This window comes from Oncorhynchus kisutch, linkage group LG7 (genome assembly GCF_002021735.2).
Source record: "Oncorhynchus kisutch isolate 150728-3 linkage group LG7, Okis_V2, whole genome shotgun sequence".
NCBI classification, from domain to species: Eukaryota; Metazoa; Chordata; class Actinopteri; order Salmoniformes; family Salmonidae; genus Oncorhynchus; species Oncorhynchus kisutch.
Window position 1 is genome coordinate 43,506,579 of NC_034180.2, and position 19,377 is coordinate 43,525,955.

At 43.5% G+C, this 19,377-nt stretch overlaps 1 protein-coding gene across 1 annotated transcript in view; it reads left to right on the top strand.

Moving 5' to 3' along the window:
- The window catches only part of LOC109894644 (kinase D-interacting substrate of 220 kDa B), a 103,459-nt gene that overhangs the window by 6,143 nt on the left and 77,939 nt on the right, over positions 1-19,377 (top strand). Inside the window, 11 exon segments of the mRNA XM_031829153.1 lie at positions 10,631-10,768; positions 11,955-12,053; positions 12,670-12,768; positions 14,180-14,278; positions 14,415-14,513; positions 14,696-14,794; positions 15,286-15,483; positions 17,807-17,905; positions 18,706-18,804; positions 18,962-18,986; positions 18,989-19,072. Coding sequence (XP_031685013.1) covers positions 10,652-10,768; positions 11,955-12,053; positions 12,670-12,768; positions 14,180-14,278; positions 14,415-14,513; positions 14,696-14,794; positions 15,286-15,483; positions 17,807-17,905; positions 18,706-18,804; positions 18,962-18,986; positions 18,989-19,072 — 1,117 coding nt within the window. The 5' untranslated portion in view covers positions 10,631-10,651.

Genomic DNA, 19,377 nt, shown 5'->3' on the forward strand with positions numbered 1-19,377 from the left:
CGAGGAGCCTGCCTGTCACGCGAATGCAGTAGAAGCCAAGGTAACATCAATGCGAGATGTGTGGCAAGAAGGTTTGCTGTGTCTATCAGTGTAGTGTCCAGAGCATGGAGGCGCTACCAGGAGACAGGCCAGTACATCAGGAGATGTGGAGGAGGCCGTAGGATGGCAACAACCCAGCAGCAGGACCGCTACCTCCGCCTTTGTGCAAGGAGGAGCAGGAGGAGCACTGCCAGAGCCCTGCAAAATGACCTCCAGCGGGCCACAAATGTGCATGTGTCTGCTCAAACGGTCAGAAACAGACTCCATGAGGGTGGTATGAGGGCCCGACGTCCACAGGTGGGGGTTGTGCTTACAGCCCAACACCGTGCAGGACTGACCGTGGGTCAGTCACGGGGTGGGGTGGCATTTCTTTGGGGGGGCCGCACAGCCCTCCATGTGCTCGCCAGCGGTAGCCTGACTGCCATTAGGTACCGAGATGAGATCCTCAGACCCCTTGTGAGACCATATGCTGGTGTGGTTGCCCCTGGGTTCCTCCTAATGCAAGATAATGCTAGACCTCATGTGGCTGGAGTGTGTCAGCAGTTCCTGCAAGAGGAAGGCATTGATGCTATGGACTGGCCCGCCCGTTCCCCAGACCTGAATCCAATTGAGCACATCTGGGACATCATGTCTCGCTCCATCTACCAACGCCACGTTGCACCACAGACTGTCCAGGAGTTGGCGGATGCTTTAGTCCAGGTCTGGGAGGAGATCCCTCAGGAGACCATCCGCCACCTCATCAGGAGCATGCCCAGGCATTGTAGGGAGGTCATACAGGCACATGGAGGCCACACACACTACTGAGCCTCATTTTGACTTGTTTTAAGGACATTACATCAAAGTTGGATCAGCCTGTAGTGTGGTTTTCCACTTTAATTTTGAGTGTGACTCCAAATCCAGACCTCCATGGGTTGATAAATTTGATTTCCATTGATAATTTTTGTGTGATTTTGTTGTCAGCACATTCAACTATGTAAAGAAAAAAGTATTTAATAAGAATATTTCATTCATTCAGATCTAGGATGTGTTATTTTAGTGTTCCATAAATTTTTTTGAGCAGTGTATATTTATTTCAATTGACTGATTTCCTTATATGAACTGTAACTCAGTAACATCTTTGAAATTGTTGCCTGTTGCATTTATATTTTTGTTTAGTATACTTCAAACTTCCTTCATACTGGACACAGAGACATAAAAATGGTATCCACAAGTTTGTCTGACTCTGGGAAAGTACTGTCGATAACGGGCCTAATTTCCAAAAGTATCCCTTTAACCTTGTCCTTCTTGTGGCATTTGGACCTGGACCTACAGTACCAGTCAAAAGTTTAGACACACCTTCTCATTCCAGGGTTTTTCTTTTCTTTTGACTATTTTCTACATTGTAGAATAAAAGTGAAAACATCAACTATGAAATAACACATATATGGAATCATGTAGTACCCAAAAAAGTGTAAAACAACTGAAAATATATTTTTAACACTTTTTGCTTACTTTTTTTGTTGTAAATGTGCATGAGAAAGTAATATTTATTGATCAATTAGTATTTGATCGTTGCATCATTGAAATCACTTTTTTTAAGCTGACAAAAGATGCATTCAGTGACAATTAATGCTCATTATATTTTCTCGTTGATTCCTTTTTTTTTTTACATGAATGCATAGCCTAAACAGTTAAATATACCTACATTCACATCTAAAGCCTGTACCCATACAACTCTATTGTTGCAACAGTAGGACATGTCACGTATGGTAATAGGGGCGTGTGTCTATTGTGTTGGAGAGGGGTTGGGGCATTGCTCTGCCTGCTCATCAATTATTCATGACAGTCAGGGACAGGGAGGGATGTGGAGCCTAGGCAACGCTTGTTGATACTCAGTCAGTTTGGCTGAGGGACAGTAATTGAAGAACTGCCATTCAGTGCAGTCAAACTGACATTTTACATAAAGGTAAGTCACTTAGTTCTTTGTTAAATTACTTTGCTCATTGCTATGTTTGAGGCCTGTGTACTACTATTTAGTATGCTTGTCTTAGGCTACCTCTTGGCGTTTCTTTGTTGGTCTTTCGTTGGCTTCGGTTTTGCAATGGTAGTGGATGAGGTGAAGTGGTGAGCCTCCTCACTCAATACTACGTGCAGAGAATCCTTGAGGTTCATTGATTGTTGCCTGGTGTCACTATGTCTAGTCTTTGGCGCTGCCTATAGCAGCTGTGCTGCCTCTGAGGCACATGAGGGTGTGTCAGCTCAGCAGGTTCCTGTTGCCTCAACAACTGAACTGTAAACAAAGGCTCTACTCAGTTGTGTGTGACAGAATGATCTGATCGGAGAGAAAATGTATTATAGACCTTTTTTTGTTGTTGAACGAAGCCTGTTAACCTAGCCAAACTTTCTTTAGAGTTATGTATGGGCAGATAATTGAGGTTGAATAGAGACGTGTTGACTGATTTCAATTTCTTCATCTGCTCTTTCGTGGCAGACCAACTTAGCCAGTCACTGGTTCTCAAAACATGCTTATTTTTTACAATCGTATTACAACCAGTATTTACATTTTTGTAGTCTTCAATTAATATTTTTTTGTTTAGGCATAGATTGTCAGGCTGCATTGCCAAATGAAGACCTTTTTTGTCTTGGGTTGAAATTCGTAATTTTGCTTAAAATTATGCTAATTTGGGAATTTATTTAATTGAGCATACACTCTTAGAAAAAAAGGTTCCAAGAGGGCTGTGCCCATAGGATAACCCTTTTTGGTTCTAGGTAGAACCCTTTTTGGTTCTAGGTAGAACCCTTTTTGGTTCTAGGTAGAACCCTTTTTGGTTCTAGGTAGAACCCTTTTTGGTTCTAGGTAGAACCCTTTTTGGTTCCAGGTAGAACCCTCTGGAAAGAATTCTACATGGAACCCAAAAGGGTTCTACCTAGAACCAAAAAGGGTTCTTCAAAGGGTTCTCCTATGGGGATAGCCAAATAATTATTTTAGGTTCTACATAGCACATTTTTTTCTAAGAGTGTACCGCATAGTTCTGCAAGTCGTGGCAACACTCAGTCTCCACTTAGCCAAGCCAATCCTTAAAAGTTTTCCCTATCTCATTTGTTGGAGTATTATTTCAAGTCAATCATGCTATGTAGTCTAAGGCCTAATGACAGCCTACCGTCCCATTGCCTCGGACTTGAGCATTAGACCATAAGAATTGCTGAAAGTGAAAGGATATTGGCATGTTAGGCCTAGACCCTGCCCTTGTGTAATAGACCACTACATATAGGTTACGAATGGATCGAAAGTAGGCCTACAATTCAAAGTTAAGAACGGACAGCACATTTTGACATAACCTAGCCTAAGCAGCAGACATTGGAACACTGTATAGGCTAGTAGGTCCATGACTGCCAATTAAGTAGCTAGCTAATCTTTCTTTTAACAGGCTTTAGGCCTATTCTTTGCCTTCAACAATGAAGCCTATCTCAGTATTGTATTGGGCTGTATTTTTTGCTGCCCAGTCTCATGTCCTCCATAGCCTGTTGTCATAATGAGCTGCTGCCCAGTCTCATGTCCTCTATAGCCTGCTGTCATAATGAGCTGCTGCCCAGTCTCATGTCCTCCATAGCCTGTTGTCATAATGAGCTGCTGCCCAGACTCATGTCCTCTATAGCCTGCTGTCATAATGAACTGCTGCCCAGTCTCATGTCCTCCATAGCCTGCTGTCATAATGAGCTGCTGCCCAGTCTCATGTCCTCTATAGCCTGTTGTCATAATGAGCTGCTGGCCAGTCTCATGTCCTCTATAGCCTGCTGTCATAATGAGTTGCTGCCCAGTCGCATGTCCTCCATAGCCTGCTGTCATAATGAGTTGCTGCCCAGTCTCATGTCCACTATAGCCTGCTGTCATAATGAGTTGCTGAACAGTCTCATGTCCTCCATAGCCTGCTGTCATAATGAGCTGCTGCCCAGTCTCATGTCCTCCATAGCCTGCTGTCATAATGAGTTGCTGCCCAGTCTCATGTCCTCTATAGCCTGCTGTCATAATGAGCTGCTGCCCAGTCTCATGTCCTCCATAGCCTGCTGTCATAATGAGCTGCTGCCCAGTCTCATGTACTTTGCCTTCCTTATTAAGTCCATGTGAAATGCAAGTGAAAGTCTGCACTTCTCACTGTTTGCTGCCACCAAGTGAGATCATTGTTACAACTAATAATATTTCTGAGCTTAAAGCTCAAAGAAATACCATCCTTTAAAACCGAAAGCAGCGAGTGGACAACAGACATCACATTTTTTACATTGCTTGGCTTAGAGCCTATGTATGTACAAGCCATAACACATTCATAAGCATATTGACTGACATTTAACCAAAACATCAACTTGCCGTTGTTGACTCATGTATGAATGTGCTTTAGAGCCTAAATCAAATCAAATCAAATGTATTTTTAAAGCCCTTCGTACATCAGCTGATATCTCAAAGTGCTGTACAGAAACCCAGCCTAAAACCCCAAACAGCAAGCAATGCAGGTGTAGAAGCACGGTGGCTAGGAAAAACTCCTTAGAAAATCCAGAACCTCGGAAGAAACCTAGAGAGGAACCAGGATGTGAGGGGTGGCCAGTCGTCTTCTGGCTGTGACGGGTGGAGATTATAACAGAACATGGCCAAGATGTTCAAATATTCATAAATGACCAGCAGGGTCAAATAATAATAATCACAGTAGTTGTCGAGGGTGCAACAGGTCAGCACCTCAGGAGTAAATGTCAGTTGGCTTTTCATAGCCGATCATTCAGAGTATCTCTACCACTCCTGCTGTCTCTAGAGAGTTGAAAACAGCAGGTCTGGGAGGTAGCACGTCCGGTGAACAGGTCAGGGTTCCATAGCCGCAGGCAGAACAGTTTAAACTGGAGCAGCAGCACGGCCGGGTGGAGTCATCAGGCCAGGGGCATGGTCCTAGGGCTCAGGTCCTCCTCCTCCGAGAGAGAATTAGAGAGAGCATACTTAAATTCACACAGGACACCAGATAAGACAGGATAAATACTCCAGATATAACAGACTGACCCTAGCCCCCCGACACATAAACTACTGCAGCATGAATACTGGAGGCTGAGACAGGTGGGGTCGGGAGACATTGTGGACACATCCGACAATACCCCCGGACAGGGCCAAACAGGCAGGATATAACCCCACCCACTTTGCCAAAGCACAGCCCCCATACCACTACAGGGATATCTTCAACCATCAACTTCCCATCCTGAAACAAGGCCGAGTAGAGTCCACAAAGATCTCCACCAAAAGGGGGCGCAAACCCAGACAGGAAGATCACTTCAGTGACTCAACCCACTCAAGTGACGCACCCCTCCTAGGGACGGCATGGAAGAGCATCAGTAAGCCAGTGACTCAGCCCCTGTAATAGGGTTAGAGGCAGAGAATCCCAGTGGAGAGAGGGGAACCGGCCAGGCAGAGACAGCAAGGGTGGTTCGTTGCTCCAGTGCCTTTCCGTTCACCTTCACACTCCTGGGCCAGACTACACTCAATCATATGACCTACTGAAGATATTAGTCTTTAATAAAGACTTAAAGGTTGAGACCGAGTCTGCATCTCTCACATGGGTAGGCAGACCATTCCATAAAAATGGACCTCTATAAGAGAAAGCCCTGCCTCCAGCTGTTTGCTTACAAATTCTAGGGGCATTTAGGAGGCCTGCTTCTTGTGACCGTAGCGTACGTGTAGGTATGTACGGCAGGATCAAATCGGAAAGATAGGTAAGAGCAAGCCCATGTAATGCATTGTAGGTTAGCAGTAAAACCTTGAAATCAGCCCTTGCCTTAACAGGAAGCCAGTGCAGAGAGGCTAGCACTGGAGTAATTTTATCAACTTTTTTGGTTCTAGTCAAGATTCTAGCTGCCGTGTTTAGCACTAACTGAAGTTTATTTAGTGCTTTATCCGGGTATCCGAAAAGTAGAGCATTGCAATAGTCTAACCTAGAAGTGACAAAAGCATGGATTAATTTTTCTGAATCATTTTTGGACAGAAAGTTTCTGATCTTTGCAATGTTACGTATTTGGAAAAAGCTGTCCTTGAAACAGTCTTGATATGTTCGTCAAAAGAGAGATCAGGGTCCAGAGTAACACAGAGGTCCTTCAGTTTTATTTGAGATGACTGTACAACCATCAAGATTAATTGTCAGATTTAATAGAAGATCTCTTTGTTTCTTGGGACCTAGAACAAGCATCTCTGTTTTGTCCGAGTTTAAAAGTAGAAGATTTTCAGTCGTCCACTTCCTTATGTCTGAAACACAGGCTTCCAGGGAGGGCAATTTTGGGGTTTCACCATGTTTCATTGAAATGTACAGCTGTGTGTCATCTGCATAGCAGTGAATGTTAACATTATGTTTCCGAATGACATCACCAAGAGGTAAAATATACAGTGAAAAGAATAGTGGTCCTAAAATGGAACCTTGAGGAACACCAACATTTACAGTTGATTTGTCAGAGGACAAACCATCCACAGAGACAAACTGATATCTTTCCGACAGATAAGATCTAAACCAGGCCAGAACTTGTCCGTGTAGACCAATTTGGGTTTCCAATCTCTCCAAAAGAATGTGGTGATCAATGGTATCAAAAGCAGCACTAATGTCTAGGAGCACGAGGACAGATGCAGAGCCTCGGTCTGATGTCATTATTAAAAGGTACAGTGCCTTGCGAAAGTATTCGGCCCCCTTGAACTTTGCGACCTTTTGCCACATTTCAGGCTTCAAACATAAAGATATAAAACTGTATTTTTTTGTGAAGAATCAACAACAAGTGGGACACAATCATGAAGTGGAACGACATTTATTGGATATTTCAAACTTTTTTAACAATTCAAAAACTGAAAAATTGGGCGTGCAAAATTATTCAGCCCCCTTAAGTTAATACTTTGTAGCGCCACCTTTTGCTGCGATTACAGCTGTAAGTCGCTTGGGGTATGTCTCTATCAGTTTTGCACATCGAGAGACTGAAATTATTTCCCATTCCTCCTTGCAAAACAGCTCGAGCTCAGTGTGGTTGGATGGAGAGCATTGTGAACAGCAGTTTTCAGTTCTTTCCACAGATTCTCGATTGGATTCAGGTCTGGACTTTGACTTGGCCATTCTAACACCTGGATATGTTTATTTTTGAACCATTCCATTGTAGATTTTGCTTTATGTTTTGGATCATTGTCTTGTTGGAAGACAAATCTCCGTCCCAGTCTCAGGTCTTTTGCAGACTCCATCAGGTTTTCTTCCAGAATGGTCCTGTATTTGGCTCCATCCATCTTCCCATCAATTTTAACCATCTTCCCTGTCCCTGCTGAAGAAAAGCAGGCCCAAACCATGATGCTGCCACCACCATGTTTGACAGTGGGGATGGTGTGTTCAGCTGTGTTGCTTTTACGCCAAACATAACGTTTTGCATTGTTGCCAAAAAGTTCAATTTTGGTTTCATCTGACCAGAGCACCTTCTTCCACATGTTTGGTGTGTCTCCCAGGTGTCTTGTGGCAAACTTTAAACGACACTTTTTATGGATATCTTTAAGAAATGGCTTTCTTCTTGCCACTCTTCCATAAAGGCCAGATTTGTGCAATATATGACTGATTGTTGTCCTATGGACAGAGTCTCCCACCTCAGCTGTAGATCTCTGCAGTTCATCCAGAGTGATCATGGGCCTCTTGGCTGCATCTCTGATCAGTCTTCTCCTTGTATGAGCTGAAAGTTTAGAGGGACGGCCAGGTCTTGGTAGATATGCAGTGGTCTGATACTCCTTCCATTTCAATATTATCGCTTGCACAGTGCTCCTTGGGATGTTTAAAGCTTGGGAAATCTTTTTGTATCCAAATCCGGCTTTAAACTTCTTCACAACAGTATCTCGGACCTGCCTGGTGTGTTCCTTGTTCTTCATGATGCTCTCTGCGCTTTTAACAGACCTCTGAGACTATCACAGTGCAGGTGCATTTATACGGAGACTTGATTACACACAGGTGGATTGTATTTATCATCATTAGTCATTTAGGTCAACATTGGATCATTCAGAGATCTTCACTGAACTTCTGGAGAGAGTTTGCTGCACTGAAAGTAAAGGGGCTGAATAATTTTGCACACCCAATTATTCAGTTTTTGATATGTTAAAAAAGTTTGAAATATCCAATAAATGTCGTTCCACTTCATGATTGTGTCCCACTTGTTGTTGATTCTTCACAAAAAAATACAGTTTTATATCTTTATGTTTGAAGCCTGAAATGTGGCAAAAGTTCAAAGTCCAAGGGGGCCGAATACTTTCGCAAGGCACAGTAATTTACCACCTTCACAAGTGCAGTCTCCGTGCTGTGACGGGGTATACATTGTTTGTCTTCAGCAAGTTGCTGCGCAACAGCTTTCTCTAAAAAATTTGAAAGGAATGGGAGATTCGATATAGGCCAATAGTTTTTCAAGAGAGGCTTTATTACTGCCATTTTTAGTGAGTTTGGTACACATCCGGTGGATAGAGAGCCATTTATTATGTTCAAAATAGGAGGGCCAAGCACAGGAAGCAGCTCTTTCAGTAGTTTAGTTGGAATAGGGCCCAGTATGCAGCTTGAAGCCATGATTATTTTCATCATTGTGTCAAGAGATATAGTACTAAAACACTTGAGTATCTCCCTTGATCCTAGGTATTTTCCTCAATTAAGTTTGAAAAATAGGATGATCGAGCAGCAGTGAGGGCTCTTCGATACTGCACGGTACTGTCTTTCCAAGCTAGTCGGAAGACTTCCAGTTTGGTGTGGCGCCATTTCCATTCCAATTTTCTGGAAGCTTGCTTCAGATCTCGGGTATTTTCTGTATACCAGGGAGCTAGTTTCTTATGACAAATGTTTTTTGTTTTTAGGGGTGCGACTGCATCTAGGGTATTGTGCAAGGTTAAATTGAGTTCCTCAGTTAGGTGGTTAACTGATTTTTGTACTCTGACGTCCTTGGGTAGGCGGAGGGAGTCTGGAAGGGCATCTAGGAATCTTTGGGTTGTCCGAGAATTTATAGCACGACTTTTGATGATCCTTGTTTGGGGTCTGAGCAGATTATTTGTTGCGATTGCAAACGTAATAAAATGGTGATCCAGATTATAAGGAAAAACATTAAGATCCACAACATTTATTCCACGGGACAAAACTAGGTCCAGAGTATGACTGTGGCAGTAGGTCCGGAATAGGTCCGGAGTCATGTTGGACAAAACCCACTGGGTCGATGATGGCTCCGAAAGCCTTTTGGAGTGGGTCTGTGGACTTTTCCATGTGAATATTAAAGTCACCAAAAATGTGAATATTATCTGCCATGACTACAAGGTCCGATAGGAATTCAGGGAACTCAGTGAGGAACGCTGTAAATGGCCCAGGAGGCCTGTAAACAGTAGCTCTAAAAAGTGATTGAGTAGGCTGCATAGATTTCATGACTAGAAGATCAAAAGACAAAACATTTTTGGGGGGGTACATTGAAATTTGCTATCATAAATGTTAGCAACACCTCCGCCTTTTCGGGATGCGCGGGGGATATGGTCACTAGTGTAACCAGGAGGTGAGGCCTCATTTAACACAGTAAATTCATCAGGCTTAAGCCGTGTTTCAGTCAGGCCAATCACATCAAGATTATGATCAGTGATTAGTTCATTCACTATAACTGCCTTGGAAGTGAGGGATCTAATATTAAGTAGCCCTATTGTGAGATGTGCGGTATCACAATCTCTTTCAATAATTTCAGGAAAGGAGGTCGTCTTTATTCCAGTGAGATTGCTAAGGCAATCACCGCCATGTTTAGTTTTGCCCAACCTAGGTCGAGGCACAGACACAGTCTCAATGGGGATAGCTGAACTGACTACACTGACTGTGCTAGTGGCAGACTCCACTAAGCTGGTAGGCTGGCTAACAGCCTGCTGCCTGGCCTGCACCCTATTTCATTGTGGAGCTAGAGGAGTTAGAGCCCTGTCTATGTTGGTAGATAAGATGAGAGCATTTATACTTCTATCTGTACTTACTGGTGACACAGACGCTGTTTCATCCTTTTAGACAAGTAAAATAGACAAGTAAAACATTGAAAATAAAAGTAACAAATAATTAAACAACAGTAAAATAACAAGTGAAGCTATATACAAGGGGTAACGGTACAGTGTCAATGTGCGCAGGCACCGGTTAGTTGAGGTAATTGAGGTAATATGTACATGTAGGTAGAGTTAAAGTGACTGGTCATAGATTATAAACAGAGAGTAGCAGCAACTTTAAAAGAGGGGTCTGGGTAGCCCTTGATTAGTTGTTCAGGAGTCTTATGGCTTGGGGGTAGAAGCTGTTACGAAGCCTTTTGGACGTTGACGTGGCGCTCCGGGAACCTCAAGCCGTGCGGTAGCAGAGAGAACAGTGGCTGGAGTCTTTGACAATTTTTAGGGCCTTCCTCTGACACTGTCTGGTATAGAGGTCTTGGATGGCAGGAAGCTTGGACCCAGTGATGTACTGGGCCATACGCACTACTTTCTGGCTTATGAATGGGTTTTGTGAAGATGTTCTTATGAACATGAGCTTCAAATATGTCCAGCCAGCTACTGTGCCAGCCAGGCTTATGTGTCATAATAACCCCTCTCTGTGTGTCTCAGTTGTGGCGGTGAGGCGTAGACATGGACACCAGCACTTCTCAGGCCATCCAGAGCCTGTTCAGCTACGTGGAGGAGGACAACGTGCCAGCCATCAAAGCCCACCTGGACAAGTTCAAGGAGGTGGACAGCAGGAGCGAGGTGAGTGGAAGGCACTGCTAAGTATACATTAAAGGGGAAGTTCACCCGTTTTTACATGTGGACTTATTTAGTGCAGAGATATTATCTAGAGTGAGATTGTGATGTAATAAGAGTTGGTTTGGAGTGTTTCATAACATGCTTTAGACACATTTACATAATGCATTGTAGTCAATGGCAAGCAATGACTCAGCAAAATGTGAGATTGATGAAACAAAATATTTAAAAAAACAGTTTTGGGGATCAACTACTAGCACAGAAATAATGAAAATAAGGCCATATGTAAAAATGGGTGAACTTCCCCTTTAACATTGTCTCAATGAAGAGTTCAGCCACAAGCCATATGTGACATGCACACACAGCTACAAGCATGCTAGAGCAATATCCACCGTTGTAGTACGGATGAAGCCTGAGACATTTTATTTAAGATTTTAAAACAGGTATTTTAAATCCTGGATGCTGATTGTTTTTTAGACAGGTAGCCCAATTCTGATATTATTTTCTGAAAATGAATTGATGTGAGAAGATCTGATGTGATTAGTGGAAAAAATATCAGAATTGGACTGGCTGTGTGATCGCAGCTTAAATCTACCAAATAATCCAACCTCCACATATTTAACACCAGGTCAATAAGCAACTAAAACAGCCATTAGTATTCTGTGTAAACCCATTTTTGAATCTTTCATACCACATTATAAACTGGGTGGTTCCAGCCTTGAATGCTGATTGGCTGACAGCCGTATACCACGGGTATGACAAAACATTTATTTTTACTGCTCTAATTATATTGCTAACCAGTTTATAATAGGAATAAGGTACCCCGGGGTTTGTGGTATATGGCCAATATACCACAGCTAAGGGCTGTATCCAGCCACTCCGTGTTACGTTGTGCATAAGAACAGCCCTTAGCTGTGGTATATTGGCCATATCTCACACCTCGTCGGGCCTTATTGCTTAATTATATCATCATATTAAAGTGATGCTCCAATGAAATCTGGGCTTAGTAGTTAGGCTACTTTGGTGTGATTGATAACTGTTTGTCTCTTTCTCTTCTCTCTCTCTCTCTTCTCTCTCTCTCTTCTCTTTTCTTCTCTCTTTTCTCTCTCTCTTCTCTCCTCTCTCTCTCTCTTTTTCTCTCTTTTCTTCTCTCTCTTTTCTTTTCTCTCTCTCTCTCTCTCTGTCTCCTCAGAATGGTCAGACTCTCCTCATGATGGCATCAGAACAGGGCAGCCTAGAGATGGTCCAGGAGCTCCTCAGGAGGGGAGCCAATGTCAACCTGGATGATGTGGTAAACATACACACAGACGCGCATACACAGATGCGCGCACACACACACACCAAATGGTAGTTAGACCATGGCTTTGAGGTTTGGTGTTGTTTTAGCCACATTATTCAGACATGGCACAGAGGTCTTAGTGTCCAGGCTGCAGAACTCACCACACTGTGGCTGGGTTAATACAGAGCCCCATAATGAACACCTGTAGAATGCCTCAGGCCTCAGTTAGAGTAAATGACAGGGTGTAGATCTGCTGTCTCCATCAACACACCCACACACACACACACACACACACACTCTCTCAACCTCTTACTAAACCACACACACACACACACACACACACACACACACACACACACACACACACACACACTCTCTCAACCTCTTACTAAACCACACACACACACACACACTCAGACTCTCACTACACTAGACTGAGTGAGACTGACCAGACCTGGGCACTGTCTCTCTCTCTCTCTTTTCTCTGTCTGACACTAACTGTCTCCACCCTGCATCCATGAGCACCTGGTACGACCAGCTGGTAGGTACAGCATTGTGGAGCCACAACGTGATTGGGGTTTCCGTGGCGACCCAGTGTGTAACCCCTGTGTGTTCTGCCCGTCAATAGGACTGCTGGACGGCGCTGATCTCGGCGGCTAAGGAGGGCCATGTGGAGGTGGTGAAGGAGCTGCTGGCCAACAATGCCAGCCTGGAGCACCGGGACATGGTAGGAGAGTAGAGGGGATGGCATTGGGTGCTGGGTATTGGGAAGAGACATTGGCAGAGTGGGTACTCTGAAGGAAACAGTAAAGCTTTTGAACCGGTATGTAACATTTCTCTTGAAAAACTAGTTTGATTGAAACAGCTCGGAAAAACATCTTTAGAAAAATATGAAAGGATGATTATGCTGATCTGGCCTTCTTTGGGGGGATAATAATGTGTTTTGAAACGCTTTCATGTCTAAAACATTCTGGGGTGAAGAAGGTAGCTTACAACTCTGGCACAGCAGTGTATCTGTCATTAATAGTGTCCATAGGATATTCCGTATGAGAGCTAGAATACAATACAATTTAATGACGGGTGGGTCTAATCCTGAATGCTGATTGGTTAAAACCTCAGAATACTAAACAATACAATACTTGCTTTACTGGTCCATTTGCACGGATATTCTTTATTTTTTGCTGTCACACTACCAGACCTGACATACAATGGCAGAACTAGTTTCTTCACATTCTTCCTCTAGTTTTTATGTGTCACTGCAATCCATTCCAGGCTGCTTTTTAACAAGGTATTGAACCTTTATTTAACTAGGCAAGTCGGTTAAGAACAAATTCTTATTTACAATGACGGCCTGCTTTGTAGTGATTCATCCGTTAGCTTCGGATACGATTCCATAAGCTTCATTATGATCTCCTCCATTTTGTAATAATTGCATTTCGTGAGCTCTGGATGTCTGGAGTACATTAACCTGGTTAATAACTGTAAAACAACCTCTCAGTGGAAGGAAGCCCATTTCATATCCTACAGTATCTTTCCACAGTTCTGTGTTCATTCAAATTTCATAGTATAGTTCATATTCAAGGCTATTCTAAATGCCTTGTTTTTGCAATACGCCAATGAGAGAGATGAGCCTTTTGGTTTTCCTCTGCAAAGGAAAGCATTCAGAGAGTGGTATTGAAGTAGCATTGGGGGGTGGGGGGGTAATGGAGAAAATACTAATGCCTGTTTGTTCATTATGAGTGTCGTCATGGCCAAGGCTTTCTAACTTAGGATGCATTTTACCTTCTGAGATGTGCTGTTTTCATTTCAGATGTTTTATTTAGTGGACTTGTTCTATTCTAAGGTGACATCAGTCATGGCAGGGTTTGGTGCCAGCCTGTCTACTAATAACAGTATTAAATCCACTGTGTGGCTACGTACACGTCGTGCTATATGACTACTCCACTGCTGCTCTCTCTCTCTCTCTCTCTCTCTCTCTCTCTGTCTCTCTGTCTCTCTGTCTCTCTGTCTCTCTGTCTCTCTGTCTCTCTGTCTCTCTGTCTCTCTGTCTCTCTGTCTCTCTGTCTCTCTGTCTCTCTCTCTGTCTCTGTCTCTGTCTCTGTCTCTGTCTCTGTCTCTGTGTATGTTTTACTGTACAGGGGGGATGGAGCGCCCTCATGTGGGCTTCCTATAAGGGTCGTGTGGAGGTGGCCCAGCTGCTGCTGGAGAAAGGAGCTAGCCCCAACATCACTGGCCAGGTACTATTCCTATATAAAGAGCTTTTACCGTGTATTTATTCATTCATTCATTAAATAACTTATTGTGATAATTAGGTACTGTATATCATGAGTCTATTACAGTGTTAGTTAAATATGCTAATGTCTGTCCTTCCAGTACAGTGTGTTCCCTGTCATCTGGGCAGCCGGACGAGGCCATGCTGAGATCGTCCATCTCCTCATTAAGCATGGCGCTAAAGTCAACTGCTCTGACAAGGTAAGCACACAGGCACATACTCACCACCGGTTCTGTCTTATACAAAATTATTTTAAAAAAGCAACCTGAAGTAAGTTAGGATCTTATTTAAACTACTCCAATGACCCTACTTAAGGTGTTTCAATAATCATCAATGCTGTCTCTCTCTCTCTCTCTCTCTCTCTCTCCACCCCTGTTCTCAGTATGGCACTACCCCGTTGATCTGGGCAGCCAGGAAGGGCCACTTTGACAGTGTGATGCACCTGCTGGTCAATGGGGCTGATGTGGACCAGGAGGGAGCGGTAAGTGGACCTCCCTACTCTTATTAAAACTCCAGGATATCCCTATACGGTCACAACGACTCACTAAAGGCTCATGCAAGACAGGCGTTTGCTATTTTCACCAAACAAGTTCAGTATTGTTAGAGGTTGTGGTTGAAACGTCTTACTACACTGTGACATGAGGCCTTGTATAATAACGTCTTTCCAGATGATATTCCCAGTCATACCACTTGGAAGTATTGTGCTAAATCACTCAAATCAGACTGTTCTTCTCCCCCTATCAGCATTGTGTTAAATCAGACTGTTCTTCTCCTCCTATCAGCATTGTGTTAAATCAGACTGTTCTTCTCCCCCTATCAGCATTGTGCTAAATCAGACTGTTCTTCTCCCCCTATCAGCATTGTGCTAAATCAGACTGTTCTTCTCCCCCTATCAGCATTGTGCTAAATCAGACTGTTCTTCTCCCCCTATCAGCATTGTGCTAAATCAGACTGTTCTTCTCCCCCTATCAGAATTCCATGACAGCTCTAATCGTGGCGGTGCGGGGTGGTTTCAATGAGGTGGTGAAGGAGCTTCTGAAGAGGAACCCCAATGTCAACATGACAGACAAGGACGGCAACACAGCCCTGATGATCGCTGCCAAGGAGGGCTATACTGAGATAGTACAGGACCTGCTGGATGCTGGCACCTACGTCAACATACCAGACAGGGTAGGTGACAACACAGGCTGTATACTATTGTAGTGATGTGCGCTGAGAGTCGGGAAGCAAGTTCAGGGAGTGAGTGTTTTAATAAATAAACACAACATAATACAAAAATATGAAACCCAAACAAGGCACAGAACTGACATAGGAACAGAAACAATAACGCCTGGGGAAGGAACCAAAGTCACTATATATATGGGGAAGGTATTCAGGGAGGTGATGGAGTCCAGGTGAGTCTGATGATGTGCAGGTGCGCGTAACGATGGTGACAGGAGTGCGCCATAACGATCGGCCTGGTGACCTAGAGGCCGGAGAGGGAGCACACGTGACAGATAGACCAGTGGTTGCCAACCGGTTTATATCTTCAAGACATTCCTAGTCGATCACCAAATATTTCTTTAGAAAAGCCAATGAACGATAAAGTCTTGCACTCTTTTTTTCGTGTTGAGCTGTTGCCAGTAGGTGCACTTGATTCAAAAGTCCTGCACACCGGGTAAGCAAAGTGTTCCCATGACACAAACTCCGCCCACCCGGCGGACTGGCAAATCTGTGACTAAATCGAGTGCACCTGCTGCGCTGCCCAATCGGATAGCTTCCGTGACCCTGGCCACAGCCACGTTTTTAATAGTCTACTAGCCTACATAAGATTTAATAACTTTTAAAACCATGACCACAGAGAGGCTGTCAATGAAGACAGCAAAGAGCTGCTGGTTATATGAGTGAGTTCATGTTTAAGTTTACATTCAGCACTGTCACTGTTTTTATTCAACACTATTACTAAAAGCTGCTTCTCCGTACTTCCGCTCGGGCTGCAGCTGCAGTGAGTCAGTAGCCAGGTATCGACAGCCCTGCGTTTTATTATTATTAGCAGCTCGTCGTGTAGATTTTAATATTAAGGAATATTGAACTTTCTCTGGTTATAGGAACAACATGATTTTGTACATGAGGCAGATGCGGTGTGACTCTAGTTTTGCCATCAGGTGGAAGACTGTGTCCCCTCTCTCTGGTCAGTCTCACCTCTCTCTGGTCAGTCTCACAAGAGGAAAGGAAGAAGAGAGCAGGTAGAAGACAGTGTCCCCTCTCTCTGGTCAGTCTCACCTCTCTCTGGTCAGTCTCACCAGAGGAAAGGAAGAAGAGAGTAGGTAGAAGACGGTGTCCCCTCTCTCTGGTCAGTCTCACCTCTCTCTGGTCAGTCTCACCAGAGGAAAGGAAGGAGAGAGCAGGTAGAAGACGGTGTCCCCTCTCTCTGGTCAGTCTCACCAGAGGAAAGGAAGAAGAGAGCAGGTAGAAGACGGTGTCCCCTCTCTCTGGTCAGTCTCACCAGAGGAAAGGAAGAAGAGAGCAGGTAGAAGACGGTGTCCCCTCTCTCTGGTCAGTCTCACCTCTCTCTGGTCAGTCTCACCAGAGGAAAGGAAGAAGAGAGCAGGTAGAAGACGGTGTCCCCTCTCTCTGGTCAGTCTCACCAGAGGAAAGGAAGGAGAGAGCAGGTAGAAGACGGTGTCCCCTCTCTCTGGTCAGTCTCACCAGAGGAAAGGAAGAAGAGAGCAGGGACCGTGAAAGGCGGTTGGGAAAAATCGTTTTGAACGAAAAATCTTTTCAACTTGAAATTCTAGTCGGAAACTCGGGCATCTTTCTAGAGCTCTGACTTTTCAACCTGAAGATCACGGACGTTGTGATTTGACCTCGTTGACCATCAGATGCAAACACCATCAGTCCAGTAAAATAAAAAAACAAATGATTTCAATGCATGCTCCACAGTGCCTCACAAGTGCTAAACCAACGGATCTATTTTGTTATCAAAGCTTGAGTTTTGAAATATAATATGGTCTGATTAACAATATTGTCAGGCCAGGCATATAGCCAATATGCTGTGATATGTATTAGGCCTACTGCTGAAACCTCATTCCTACAGAACTGTTTGTGTGAGGTTCATGTAAAAAAATCAAATCTGAGCAGTAGATCTCAGTTTGCTTTTTGACTGTGAAAGGGATCTTGACTCAGAAAAGGTTGGTGCCCACTGCTATAGACTAGATAGGAAGAGATGGTTAGTTTAAAGGAGGGTCAACGTACCAGACAGGGTAGGCAACCATCCCCAGTCACTAAAGATTAGCTGAAGTGTTGCCCTGACAACCCTGCCAATACACAGCGTAGAGTCTAGACATGATTAAATCAACCTGAATGATAAATGTCATGATATATGGATACATGTGCTGATGGTAACAGTATCATCAGCTGCTCTACAGTATAGTCTATCTCCACTGTTCTGTGATGATTCAGTGTGTGTTCTCTGTAGTGAAAGCCTGTGGTGTGTCCTGTGTGTGTCACACAGAGTGGGGAGACGGTGCTGATTGGAGCAGTGCGAGGAGGACATGTGGAGATCGTCAGAGCCCTTCTGAACAAATATGCCGACATTGACGTCAGGGGACAGGTAGGAGTCTCTAATGTGACACATCCACATTGTTAAAAGTCAAATGCAGCCGTTTCTATCTCCATATCAAATCATTTCTGGGTAATAACGAAGTACCTTACGGTGATATTTTTTTTTTACCATTTTAATTGAAAACAAAAAAAACAGCTTCTTAGCAAAGAGCAATTTCTCAAGCAAGAGTTTAGCTAGGACTGTCTGGGAGTGGTCTGAGTAGGGAGGGGGAAACTGAAAACAACCTGTTATTGGCAGAGTGGTTTGGAACTCTCTCTCTTATTGGTCTATTAACTAATTTTACCTGGTGATGTCACAAGGCAGGCCAAAACTCCATCCCACCAAAACAGGCTAAAAGTTTTATGCATCTTTTCAAACAGCTCTTACACTAAAAGGGCATTATCATCATTTTTTAAAACAATTTTACAGTTTTATTTCAACCTCAGTGTGGAAATATATGTAACACAGAAAAATCTCATTTTTGACTGTACTGGGCCTTTAACATTTATTTGATCTATCATCATGCCAATACTGGTCCCATTCATTAGGGCACACTGTAGCAAAACGTTTTACAATGGAAAACAAAAACAAGCATTTTTTTATTGGGCATATTCAGGTAGTACCTCCCTGTTTCTGTCACTATTCGCTGTGCATTTATTCCACTTGTCATGATTCTAATCTTTAACTCTGCATTGTTAGAAAAGGACCCGTAAGTAAGCATTTCAGCGTTAATCTACACCAGTTGTTTACAAAGCAAGTGACAAAGAACATTTGAATTGATTTAATGAATACGACCATGTTCTAAACAGGACAGTAAGACTGCTCTCTACTGGGCGGTAGAGAAAGGGAACTGCACCATGGTGAGAGACATCCTTCAGTGCAACCCGGACACTGAGAGTTGCACCAAGGTAAGGAACCGCCACAGCTGACAAATTCTTCACCGTGATGAAGTTATCCTTGTTTCAAAATGATTTTTTCACAAGTCATTAAAGTTGCAAATAAACCTTTGCTTGCTTATATTCTCTAGGTCTGAGATGATGATGATGATGATGATGTGTGTTTCAGGATTCAGAGACCCCTCTGATCAAAGCCACAAGATGAGGAACATTGAGATAGTAGAGCTGCTCCTGCACAGAGGGGCCAAGGTGGCTGCTGTTGACAGGTACTGAGAAACACAACAAATAGAGCCCATGTCTTTCAAATATCATCACAGGTTCTGTATTCAAGCCAAAGAATTTCATGGATGTCAGTTTGCTTTTCACAAGACTGCTTATGAGATGGAAAGTTAAATGGAAGTGAAACGTTCTTGGCATTTGAATGATGTTACTGTTTTATGTCTGATGTGACCGCCAAATATATATCCACATTGTGTGTAACTGTAAAGTTTCTATAGTCTACTGTAATCATCTCCTCTCCCCTACTCTACTCTAATCATCTCTCCTCCCCTACTCTACTCTAATCATCTCTCTCCCCTACTCTAC